This window comes from Aulonocara stuartgranti, assembly GCF_965226115.1.
Source record: "Aulonocara stuartgranti genome assembly, chromosome: 23".
In the NCBI taxonomy this organism is placed as follows: Eukaryota; Metazoa; Chordata; class Actinopteri; order Cichliformes; family Cichlidae; genus Aulonocara; species Aulonocara stuartgranti.
Genome location: NC_138958.1, coordinates 10503156 through 10515568, shown reverse-complemented (window position 1 = coordinate 10515568; position 12413 = coordinate 10503156). Strand labels below are relative to the sequence as shown.

The 12413-nt window shown below is 41.9% G+C and overlaps 1 protein-coding gene across 1 annotated transcript; it reads right to left on the bottom strand.

The window, feature by feature from the left end:
• Positions 1–3392: 3392 nt before the first annotated feature.
• On the bottom strand, positions 3393–9701 carry rp2 (RP2 activator of ARL3 GTPase). Its single transcript, XM_082525418.1, has 5 exons — positions 9365–9701; positions 5911–6579; positions 5071–5185; positions 4267–4352; positions 3393–4176 (listed from the first exon to the last, which is right to left on the bottom strand). Exons 1-5 carry the CDS (start codon positions 9527–9529, stop codon positions 4093–4095), a joined length of 1119 nt encoding a protein of 372 aa, XP_082381544.1. The 5' UTR covers positions 9530–9701; the 3' UTR covers positions 3393–4092.
• Positions 9702–12413: the final 2712 nt, after the last annotated feature.

The window sequence follows — 12413 nt, the reverse complement described above, 5'->3', positions numbered from 1 at the left end:
CCCAAGCGGTGGGAGTGTGAACCCCAGGCAGATTTTTGTTCGATAAAACGAGACTTTTGGAAAATGAAAAAGTCCGTTTGTGGCAGGGGTGGCATTAGCTGGCATAGGGTGCCACTCTAAAATTATCTCTTGTCACCCCTAGTGCCACCCTAGCTTTGCATGTGACAGTGTTGTTTTTAAGTAAAAATAAGGTAGCATTAACACTTTGAGCCCAGCAACAATTAAAAATGAACATAAATCCTAAAACTGAATATATTGCATACACACACACCGTTAACAAATGGTTTTACCCATGGCGCAGACCGGCTTTATTTCTTGTTTTCACTAGTTTTCAGTAGATTTTGTAAACTTTATCGATTATAAAATTTGTGCATACGTTTTCAAACTTTACAATTATTATTTGAATTTAAAGTTATAAAATAATTTACTAAATGTGTCTGTTGTTTTTACAGTAAAAAAAAAAAAAAAAAAAATATATATATATATATATATATATATATATATATATATATATATATATATATATATATATATATATAACTACTACTAGGATTCTATGGGTTTTTTTTGTGTAATTTCAGATCAGTTGTGTTAATACAGTACGTCAGTGAAAAAATAACTCTAAATTCAGACACGTGAGGTTGGGCCGAAAATAATTATACCAAGCAACACAAAAAAAAATTTAAAGGTGAAATACAAATGTAAAACCAAAAGTAGTAAAAATGGCCAATTATAATTTGGACCTCAGAGTGTTAAACCAGCAAATCATGGAAAATTAGGTTCAAATTTCTCTTCATTACGGTGCAGATTTCTGATATTTTGTGTAAATTTAAGTAACAATTTGATTTTTTCCTAACAAAAAAAGTGTGAAACATAAGTTAGATATGTGTTTTTAAATAAAACGGCCCCATATTGTGTAACTTTATGGATTTTATACTTATTGGGCTACATATTTATTTATTATACAAGCTATACAGGACATCAAAGTTCACGTTTTATGTAACTGAAATGTTTAATTATGTGGGCTACAGAAAATAATGAAGTTATTGACTATATTTATTTGAAACGTAAACTTAATGCATTTGAATCATTTTAACCCCATGTAACACCTGCATATGTGTTTAAAAAAGGCTTTGATTTTGCCACCCCATTTGTTTTCCATGCCAGCCAAAGAAAATTTCTCTTGATCCGCCCCTGGTTTGTGGGTCTTACAGTGTGAGTGGGTAGGGGGCACAGTCCATTTATCAGTCTCACAGTGCAAAGAACTCATCCAGCATCTACTATCCTACTGGCAGTCCTACGATCTTGTTGGGTTGTCGCTTCTCACGGGACGTCCAGCTGCTAAACCAGGATGTGAAGCTTAGCATCAGGATGTTTTCTGTTACACCTCTATAGAAGGCTGTGAGGCGAAGTGTTGGGAGCCCTACTTTCCTGAATCTTCCGAGGGGGTGGCTTTTGTGCTTTTTGATGACTGCTATGGTGTTAGCGGAGAAGAACGGCTCATCAGCTAAGTGCACACCAAGGAACACTGCTGACACTCCACAGCAGCACCATTTATGGTGAGGTCTGCGTGGTGATCTTAGCCAAACCTCCTGAAATCTACACACCACTTCAAGCTTCTTCACGCGAACTCATTATTGTTACTTGTAATAATGAGAACAACCACTGTGGTGTCATCTCCAAACTTTGCAGTGTGGTTGGTGCTGGATCTGTGCGAGCAGACTAAACAGCAGCGGGCTGAGGACACAGCCCTGAGGTGAGCCTGTGCTCATTGAAATGGTTTTTGATGTGTGGTTGCTCACCTTCACTGTCTGCTGTCACTTTGTCAGGAAGCTGAGAACCTATTCGCAGGTTGCAGTGTCCACAGAAACAAGCATCAGCTTTTCCACCAGCCACCTGGCGGTAGTATTGCTAGTTTGCTTGATGAAGCTCAGATGCACACAGAGTGACGCACTCTGGAGTGACTGCAGTCAAAAAATCTTAATTGTTACATCTGTGCTGAGACTGGCTCTGACACACACCCTCCATACAGTAACAGTCACAGAGACTAAAATTAAAAGTGGAAAAAAAAAGACGATAAAAGCTAAACTGAAACATGAAACCAGCTATGGAAACTAAACTGGAATTAAAAAACTAAATAAAAATAAAACTAGGCAGAAAATACAAAACTATAACTGCTGCCAACAAAACACAATAACACCTGTCCTCTCAAATGCTTTCTTGTCCCTCCTTTAGGGGGCTCCATAGCTTCACCACCTCCGCTCGCTCCAGCTTCACTGAACCTCTGCTCTCAGACACATCAGTCAGGGTTTCCTGGGTTTTACAGTTAATCTGGAGATATTGGTCAACCCTCAGTAACACAGTGGAGACAGACCTGATTCATAAAATACAGACACCGTGTGTAAGTATTCTCACTGGCCACTTCATTAGCTACACCTATTTATCTTCCCTTTAACACATGTATCTTATCAGCTCGGTGCATTTATGCATATAGACCTGATGAAGAAGAGCTGCCGAAGTTTAAAGTGAGCATCAGAACAATGAAGAAAGGTGACCTCAGCGACCGTGTTTCTAGGATTTTCCCACCAAGTGGTTGGAGTTTACAGAGAAAGTATTGAGCGAGCAGCAGCGCTCTGGGAGGAAACGCCTCGTTGCGGTGGAACATGTGAAGCATGTTCCTAGCAGACTGTCCAACCTGGTACTACTTGTACCTAATAAAGTGACCAGTGAGTGTGTTTTGAATGTGCAGAAAGTTTCAGACATCAGAAGAAATCTCCCTGAAGCACATCAGAACTGATAAAGTCCAGGAAAAGAAGATGGTCATTAAAGCAAGGCGTGGTATAAACACTGACCTCTGACTTCTTTAGATTGACACTCACACACACACAAAAAGAGAACATGCTCTAAGCCCTGACCTCCATCAGCAGAAGCGGACTTACACTGAAAAGAAGGGTTGAAAACAAGATCTTTCAGCTTGTAATCTGATTTTTATAACAACATTACTTTACAGACTACAGCCTTGCAGCACAGGTATAACAAGTGTGCAAACACAGGTGATGTCCCTACATCACAGTCAGGGAGTAGTAACGCACCACACTAAGCCAGAACGCTGGACACTGAGTTAATGAGGACAGAAGCATGATCATAACCTCCCACTCATTTCTGACCTTCCTGTGATCGCCTAACGGGACCTGATCACAAACAACCCGACACACTTTAGCTTTTTGTGACCTTTAAAGCTCGTCATTTACACATGTTGGTGATCTGAGAAAGAGGAAGAAGAGAGCTTCCCTTATTCACTCTGAGATGCTGTGTTTGTGTAAAGTTGACTCCACAGAGTGTGTGCTGATGGCTTGAGACGATCATTGACCACATCAGGATCACCCAGTCTGTCAGCTCGGCCTGAAACAAAGTTGTTTTATTCTCGGAGTACAAAAGACGCCACACATAATGAATCTTTTACTAAACATCGGGATTGAAACCCTTCATGTTCCTATATAAAAACATCAGCAGAGTATAAAACAAATATTACAAATGTTGTTCTTTAAAAAACGATCACACAGAAGTGCCTACATCAGAAACACAGCTACTGTTCACACAGCGATCACTTAATCAGTCCAGCTTTGGCCTAACAATCATCAATACATCAGATACACACATGAGTCTGTCATGTGAATCACTCACACAGTCCCTCTCTCTCACACTCCCCTCCCTCTCGCTCACACTCCCCTCCCTCTCGCTCACACTCCCCTCCCTCTCTCTAACACAGACTCAAACACACCCAGATCCTGGTCAGACACACAAAGAGGGCTTGGCTCTCTCGGGCAGCGCGAGCATCCCTCGTGCAGCAGGTTGAACTACAGTCAGGTTACAGGTTCAGCACAGAGCTACATTCACAATGAAGCAACATCACCGAGTACATTCGGAGCGATATAAATATTCACAGCTATGAGCAATGAAGGTGCAGCGGGGTTCCTGACCCAAGCTCATCACGCGCTCCTTCACCTCCTCTACTCTTTAAGGACAGAAGGACCATCAGTTTAGTCTGAGCTGGACGGCGTGGAGGGCGGAGTCACCGTGACATCACATCACCTACAAGCCCATCTGCATGTCGGCGAAATTGAAGAAGTTGTCGACGTCTTGAGACGACGTGTTTTTGTTGTCGGAGACAAAAAGCTGCAAGACAAAAAAATATCAGTAAATGTGACATCTTCGAAAACGCAGAGTGAAGCCATAAGGATCGGGCCGGGACCGCGCTGCGCTCACCTTCGTCCCGCTGAACACCTCACTGGCAATGTTCTTGCATGCTTCAACAACTCCGTCCCCGTTCATCTCAAGGGCAATGACGGGGCCTTCGGGGAAAACACGACAGTCAAACCTTTAGGACACCGACAGCACCACCGCCCCATCTCCACCTGTGAGTCAGCCTGATACAAACATAACTCCCCCCTTCATAAAAATTGTTTTTATAAGTCGCCTGTCTGCATTGTTAGATGCATAGCCTCTTTGACTGACAGCTGTCTGCTAGCTTCACCTGAACTGGACCTGTGGACTGTGATTGTGCTTTTGGAGCCTTTTGGAGCATTTTTATTTGCCATCACGTGACCAATAACATGGCTGCTGTGAGGTCACAGTAGTGACAGAGCGTCCAACAAGGCTGAACTCCAACTTTGCTAAGTGAAATTACAGAATTTCGATTGGATGTTACTGATTAGCAGGTATCTATGTCAGACTGATATACTTGTACAGTCTGTGGACAAGCATTAGCTCCACCCTCTCAGTTGTAGAAACAACAGTAACCTTTAGATGCTAAAATGTGCAGTCCAAAACCACCAGGTGACATCACTGAAGTCATGTCAATCTTTTACATACAGTTTATGACCAGGAGTGTTACATTACAACATGACGTAAATGGCTGTATCTGTTCAGGTGTTTTACCTGCTGTCACCCAAATATGTAATAAATGAATGAGAGTGTGATTACAAATATCACACACTGACTGACACACACCCTCTGGTCAGTACGAAAGAGCTCCTGATCAGCTGATCAGTGAGGAAGGAGCGAGTTTACCTTTGGTGATCCACTCCGTGAGGTCATCGGCGTCCCTCTGAAACACTCGCTTCACGTCTTCTGGCCGCATCGACACTTCTTTCGTCTGGATCAGCACAAAGCCTTTAGCGGTCGCCTGACCACATCGGAGAGAGGTTAAAGAGGTTAAAGTTCGCAGTGACACTTTAAAGAACCGTCAGTGAGCATGCTCAGATTCAGAGCATGTCCCGCATGCCTGAGTGCTGGAGTCACACAAGTTTCAACATAGCGAGCAGAGGATGGAGGACTGAGTCATCACCTTGTTGTCAACCTCAAGAGCCGGAACTGAAAGAATTCAGAGCGGTAAAAACATTTCTGAGACGAGGAAGCAAGTCTGTGTCAGGAGCGTGACCGAGCGGGTTCATCGTACATGCCTTTGTTTGCTCAGCTTTACGGCCTTCGGCAACTCATTTTATCTACCTGAGGACAGGTGCCGATGGCGAGAGTCCACAGCTAGAGGTTCTAATAATCAGCTCAGTGTGTATGAATAGCAATCCTCGATGCCCAAAAGCTCAGAACACTCCATTCATCTCAGCTTTCTGCTCTTGGATCTGTGTGACGTCACAGAGAGCGGAGAGATGAGCTGTAAATGAGCTGTTCACTGAACTGAACTGTGACTCATGCTAAGCTACTCTATTGTATACATTCTGTTGTACATTATTAAATACTGTATAATCTAAAATCAAATAAAGCCGCCAACAGAAGTAAAGAGTGTACTGAGCTGTCTGTATGACACACCTGTGTGTTTGAGAGATTTAAAGGATCGCATCATTAACAAGTAAACTTCACTTTTTTGCAATTCAGAGCTGGCGATGGACTCACTTCGTCAATGAGCTTGCGGGCGTTTGCAGTAGTGTACTCTCCAGCGAAGAAGACAAAGAGGCAGGACTCCTCGCTGTCCTTGTACCTCCCACCTTTTGTCAGTGGCACGATGCTTCGCGCGGGGTCGGCGGAGACTCGCACTGACTTGAAATCGGACTCAGGGTCTGGTGCCGGAACGAAATCCAGAACGGGTGAATCCTCTGGCATCAGGCTCCAGTTGGTCTCCCCGGACACGGGCGTGAAGTCGTGGATGTTGCTCCAGTTGTTGTTGAAGATGCTCAGCCCTGCGTCCTTGAAGTGGAAAGCGAGCTCGGGGTAGTAGTACTGGAAGCAGCCGAACTTCATCCCCGTGGACGACTCGATGATGGGCTGGGTGGCACAGCACAGGAACACCTCCATCTTTTTACAGTCTCGTGTGCGGAACTGCTGACATGCCACCACACACTTGATGTCTTTGCAGTCCCTGAAAAACACGCTGCCTTTGACGGGCCCCAGAACGATGCGGCAGTTCACGCAGTCGTCGATGGTGATGGTCGCCGAGTGATCGAACACATAGATGTTGCAGTTCTCGCACTCCTGGATGACGAACTGCTGACCATTCAGTTTGCCGGGCAGACGGCCCACCGTCACGTCTTTGAGGCCGGTCAGCATGTAGTCCTTCGGGTCCACCTGTGCAGAGAGAACAGAGGATTCAAACACTGTTCACACTCTTACGGATGCACAGAGACACCATTTTTAACCCTTCTGTGACCATTAAAGATCCGAAAGCAAAGTCTGAGAGTTAAAAACACGCTGATAACAGATGTGTGGGAATCAGCTGGACCAGAAGTACTACTTTATTTCACGTTGTGTCATCTTTGACATTTGTGTCATATTCAACTAAAGAACGATGATGTGTTTCTGCAGCAGGCTGCTGCTGCTAACCAGTGTTGGGCAAGTTACTTTGAAAAAGTAATTAATTATAGTTACTAGTTACTTCATCAAAAAAGTAACTGAGTTAGTAACTGAGTTACAAAATTCCAGGGTATAATTGGCCATTTTTAACTACTTTTGATTTTCCCTCTACATTTCACCTTTAAAAACTATTTACTTTGCCTTGTTTGGTATCATTCTTTTCAGCACAACCTCATGTGTCTGAATTTACAGTTATGTTTTCATTTTGACAAACTGTATTAACACAGTTGATCTAAAATCAGACATAAAACATAAAATCCGAGTAGAAAAATTTATATTTTTTTACTGTAACAACCACAAACATGTTTATTGAATCATATTTCATAACTTTAAATGAAAATATAAATTGTCAATTTTAAAATCATATGCACAAGTTTTGCAAACAACAAAGTTACTTGCAGCCATTTACCTTTTACCCTTTTTAAAATAACCATTTCAAACTATTTACATAACAATCAGGTGTTCTGCATTCAATAAGATGCCGCACAAATTATCTGTACCACTCCAAAAAATTATTTCTGTCCACTATAAAGGAGAACATCACATCCTGATACCCGCAGCTCTGAAAGCAGGAGGTGTATCATTCTTCCTGTTTTCATTCAGCAGTCGCCTCATTGTTCTGACACACAACGCAAAACTATCCACAACACTACACACCAACTACACAAGACAACACATTAACTACACACTCCAAACACGCTAAACGTCACAAATCTCTCACATCTCAAAACTCGCTCTCTTTTTCTCTCTCTCTCGCTGTCGCTCCTAAAACTTCCCCCTCTTCCTAAACAACCAAATGTCATTGCTCAAAGCAGCAGTGCCCAGATTACTTACGTAGTCAGCTACTTCCGTGCAACTGATATAAGATGCGGTAAGCTGAAGACAGCTTTAACCGTCTGTTTGTTGAAAAAAAGTAACGCGACCGCACCGCATTTTCTTGTTAGTAACGGTAACAGCGTTGTAACAATAGAAATAGTAATTAGTTAGATTACTCGTTACTGAAAAAAGTAACGCCGTTAGTAACGTCGTTATTCCCATCACTGCTGCTAACAAAGAGCAGCACGCACAACCTAAAACTGGCTCCTTGCTCAACTGTGCGTGATGTTGAGACACGACGCTGGTTCATCAGCTTCTAAAGCATGCTTGTTTGATATATCTACACAAATATGTGTTTTTAGCTAATATCGGTCCCAAAACTCGACCCTGTCACACGTTCAGATATCTGAGATGTGTGACTCTGACACCACATCCCTCTGAGCCTGCAGCAAACTGAAGCTGGTTTATGGTTGGTGGATATTTTGGTTGTCACTTTTAAAGGTGTGACCTCCTGTGGGGTAACACCGCAGCTTTAATGTGTGAGAGGGGTGCACGTGAACCACATGCCGTTTGGTAGTAAATCTGATAATCAGATAACACCGGCTGCAGGAGGGAGGGGTGGGGGTGCCTGAGCCATGCTGTCTTAGCTCGCTGCTCGGCTCACAGCGAACACGTGAAGCTGAATCTTTGGCTGGCGAACAGCAGGAAACATGTTTCCAGAACAGGAGCCCACGAAAGCACCGTCAGTGCAGATAACGTCACTATTATCATCACTGAGACTGACAGATATGTGACATCACAGGGATGATCATGTGACGATGTTCGGTGCTAGGCCCACACTTTTTTATGCAGTGTTATTTGTTCCGATTATTCCGATTTTTTGTGTGTGTCACCACTTCTATCCAAACAGGAAGTGACTTGGCAACTGAATGCCACAGACACTACGAGGATGGACACATTAAACTTTTCTCTATTTTGAGGAGAGAAAGGGAGACTACCAATGAGAGCAAAGATTATTGTTGATTAACATATGACCTGGAGCTTTACGTAGGCAACTGGAACTTTATAATGAGCTTTTCCAACAACATTCTGATGTATTTATTCATCTCTTGTATTTTCTGGTTTTCCCTAAACGAATACGTATACATAATGGAGCCGTTTTTATATATTGAAGCTTTTTGTTTGTGGACTTGGTTTCATGACTTGCTGATCTCACTGTGTTTTTTCCATTTTTAGCTGTGGAGCTCCAGCTGGACCTGTGCACATTACACTTCTTATTCTTTATTTTGCTCAGCTGAGTTATTTTCCCTTTCATAAGGACATGGTATGGCATTTTATTTAGCATACACAGAGTTTATTGTTATTTTTTGATGAATTTATTTAAATCATGTGGCTTTTTTTAATTAGATGCATGCAAACTGAGTTCAAGTGTAACTTTTTTTCTTCTGCGTTTTTAATTGTTGGGCTTATTATTCTGCTTTCAGCTTCGAGCTGCTGTCTTTAATTTTTTTGTAACACATAAAGTTTCGTTTAAATTCACACATTCACATCTGGCTGTTTTGGCTGTGAACAACGACAGGAACAGAAATGTCGGTGACCTGAGAGGGCTATTTCCGGCGTCTTTTGCCAGGTGTGATCTACCTGCGCTAAAGCCTGGCTGTGGGTGTGTCCCGGTGCTGCTTACCTTCTCTCGCTTGTCCCAGCTGTACTGCTTCGGAGCCTCCTCGCTGTTGTTGCCAAGGGGAACCGCGTTGCCCGTCGACGCAGTTTCGGCGGAGGTTGTGGTCGGCGCCCGTTCCTCTTTTTCCGGCGACTTTCTCTTGGATTTCTTGGAGAAGAAGCAGCCCATGGTGGCCTCGAAACGACGGGGCAAGCGGGAGCGGGTTTGTGTGCTCGGAGAACGCGGTTAATGCGGCCGAAGCTCAGGCTGGAACTCTTCGCTTGGCTCGGTATTTTTCAGCTTCCCGTTTCACGGCTTCGTTTCGCAACCAATCGAAACCCCGAGGGTCGCTGTGTCAGCCAATCACAGACGTGAGCATAGTGACGAAACCACGCTCACAAGGGGCACGCTCACAAGACGTTTAAGGACAAGTAGGAAAAAGGAGCTCAGAACCAGTCTAACTCTGATTTATGTTTGCGAAACACGCACATGAAGAGTGTGGAAGGCCAGAAGCTCTAAAATGAAATATTTAATTAATTAAATAAATCATTAAATATGTTATTTATTAATTACAATTGGAAATACATATTACACAATTTATTAAATGTTTTAGATGGAATGAATGGCCATTTAATTCATGATTTATGTATTAAATTATTTAATTTATTAATTACATTGTTTCTACTCTGATTTGATGTTTTTTGTCACGGTGCAGATTTCTGACATTTTTTGTAAATTTGAGCATATAACAATTTGATTATTTGTAACAAAAGAGTGTGAAACTTCACTTAGACTTGTATTTCTAACCAAACCACGTTATGTTGTGTAGCCTTCTGGATTTTAAACTTATTATCCAGGCTATACAGTATATAAAAATCAAAATTCACATCTTTTATGTAACTGAAATGTTTAATTATCTGGGCTACAGAAAGTAAGAAATTTACAGACTATGTTCATAAGAAACATGTTTGCACTTACTGTATTTTAACCATATATAATGCATATTACAGGATGTAACACCTGCATATGTGTAAAGAAATGACTGTGATTTTGCCACCCTAAGAAAATGTTTCTAGCTCCACATCTACACCTAAACAGAGGTGGGCAGCACCCACCCAGGTGAAAACTAAAAACTCTTATTTTTACAGAGTACTGCAAAGGCAGCAGCAGTGACACCAGGCCACGCCCCTGAGGCTGCTTCCTTCACACCAGAAAGCAGCTTCCACAAACATATTATTGTGATGTAAATAATTACCGCTGACATGAAAATCATGTAGTTCAAAGCTGCTGCTTTGAGGCCGCCATGTTTATGTGCTGAGGTCTAACTGTGCGCAACCAAAAACCACACACACACAGACACACACACACGCTCGCGACAGATTAGCCTGCAAGTTAAGCCACAGGCCACTGTAATTATAGGTAATTCTCCTCTCCCTGCTGAAGCTTCTCTCATTAATTGATCATTAATATACAAATTGTCATGACCACTGATCAAAGCCCATCAATGGCTCACTGGATCAAGTTCTGATCAGGTTCTGATCCACTGTGGCCAAAGCGCTTGCTCATCAGGGCTCATATCATTGTTGGGTTTTCTCTGTCTTATTGTAGGCCTTGATTGTTTTTTTCTAAAACATCGCTATGGGGATAGATTTTAATTCCAGGAATGAGCTGACATTGTTTAATGTGTCCACTTCACTTTCATCCACATGGGAGGAAGTCCCATGCTCATTAGGTCTTGTGGTGTCATATTACTCCAGTTTATTGTGGTAATCTAGTAGCATGAGGTTAGCCGATGTCTTTGTAGCTCCTGTTCTGCCTGCAGCCTGCTGGAGTAGAGATGCTGGGAACCCTGTGCATCAGGAGGAATTATAGAAGTTCAGTTTCAGCATCATTCACACAAAAGCAGAAAGTTCAAGGAAACAGCTCCAGATTTCTCAGATAGCCAAGGAGTGACTACCTACTACTATAAGCTGTGTAGAATAATAATGAACAGAATGATATAATCAAATATGCAAAGAAGGAGTAGGACCCTCCACTCCCACTCACACAAAAACACAGCCCCATTCATTTACCCGTCAATTTGTAAAAACCAGGAAGATTGAAAATGAATAATATATGCACAATAATAATAAAAGAAAGTGCTGGATAAGATTAAAAAGAAGCAAAAACCTGCTTTCTGATTGCTTGCTTGCTTGTTTGCTTCCTTAAAGGTGCTTTTCGCAGTGACCCTCTGCAGACACTGACTGAAACTTTGACCACCAAGGGGCAGCATCTGTAACATTTTCAGAGTGTGTTGCTGTCTAAAGTTTTTATATTGGCCATTTCTCAGTACTCAAGAACGCAAGTCTGTACTTGCATTCTTGCTATAAGTTCACACAGGAGTCCATACTTCCCAAGAACATAACGCAATCATTCTACAATTGGAATGGCACTGTACTTGATGACATCACAACTCCAGAGTTTGTTTAATATTTGCAATGGAAATTACACATTATATAAAAAATTACATCCTGTCTACTAGGCTTCATACAGTTACACAGAAAGCACAGGAACAAATAAAAAACTGAAATAAACCAAACATTAACATTAACAATCAATGAAAGACTTGGATGCAAAAATTGTGATTGGCTCCAATCAGCTCGCTAGCTACTCCATTCTGGAAACACTGTCCAAAATGTAGCTAAATCCAGTGGAGTGGTTTGGTTTAAACTAGATTAAAACCAACAATGGTCTTAAAAATTATATATTTTAAAATAAAATAATTAAACATAATAACTCTAAATGGGTTGAGCTACACTATGGACAGTGTTTCCAGAATGCAGTAGCTAGCTAGCTGATTGGAGCCAATCACAATTTTTGCATCAAAGTCTGTGATTGGTTGGTTTTGTGGCACATTTATAAAGGTGAACTGAGTGAGAGGGGCTGTTGTGTATATGGATAATAGCAAACACTGAAATACATTTCTTGCATGCAGCAATAAATTTTGTTCGCTCAAATTAAGCTTTTATTCACTCAAAATATTTCTTCCTCAAAATGTAACATTTGCACTTGCAAAAATTATTTATGTGCGCTC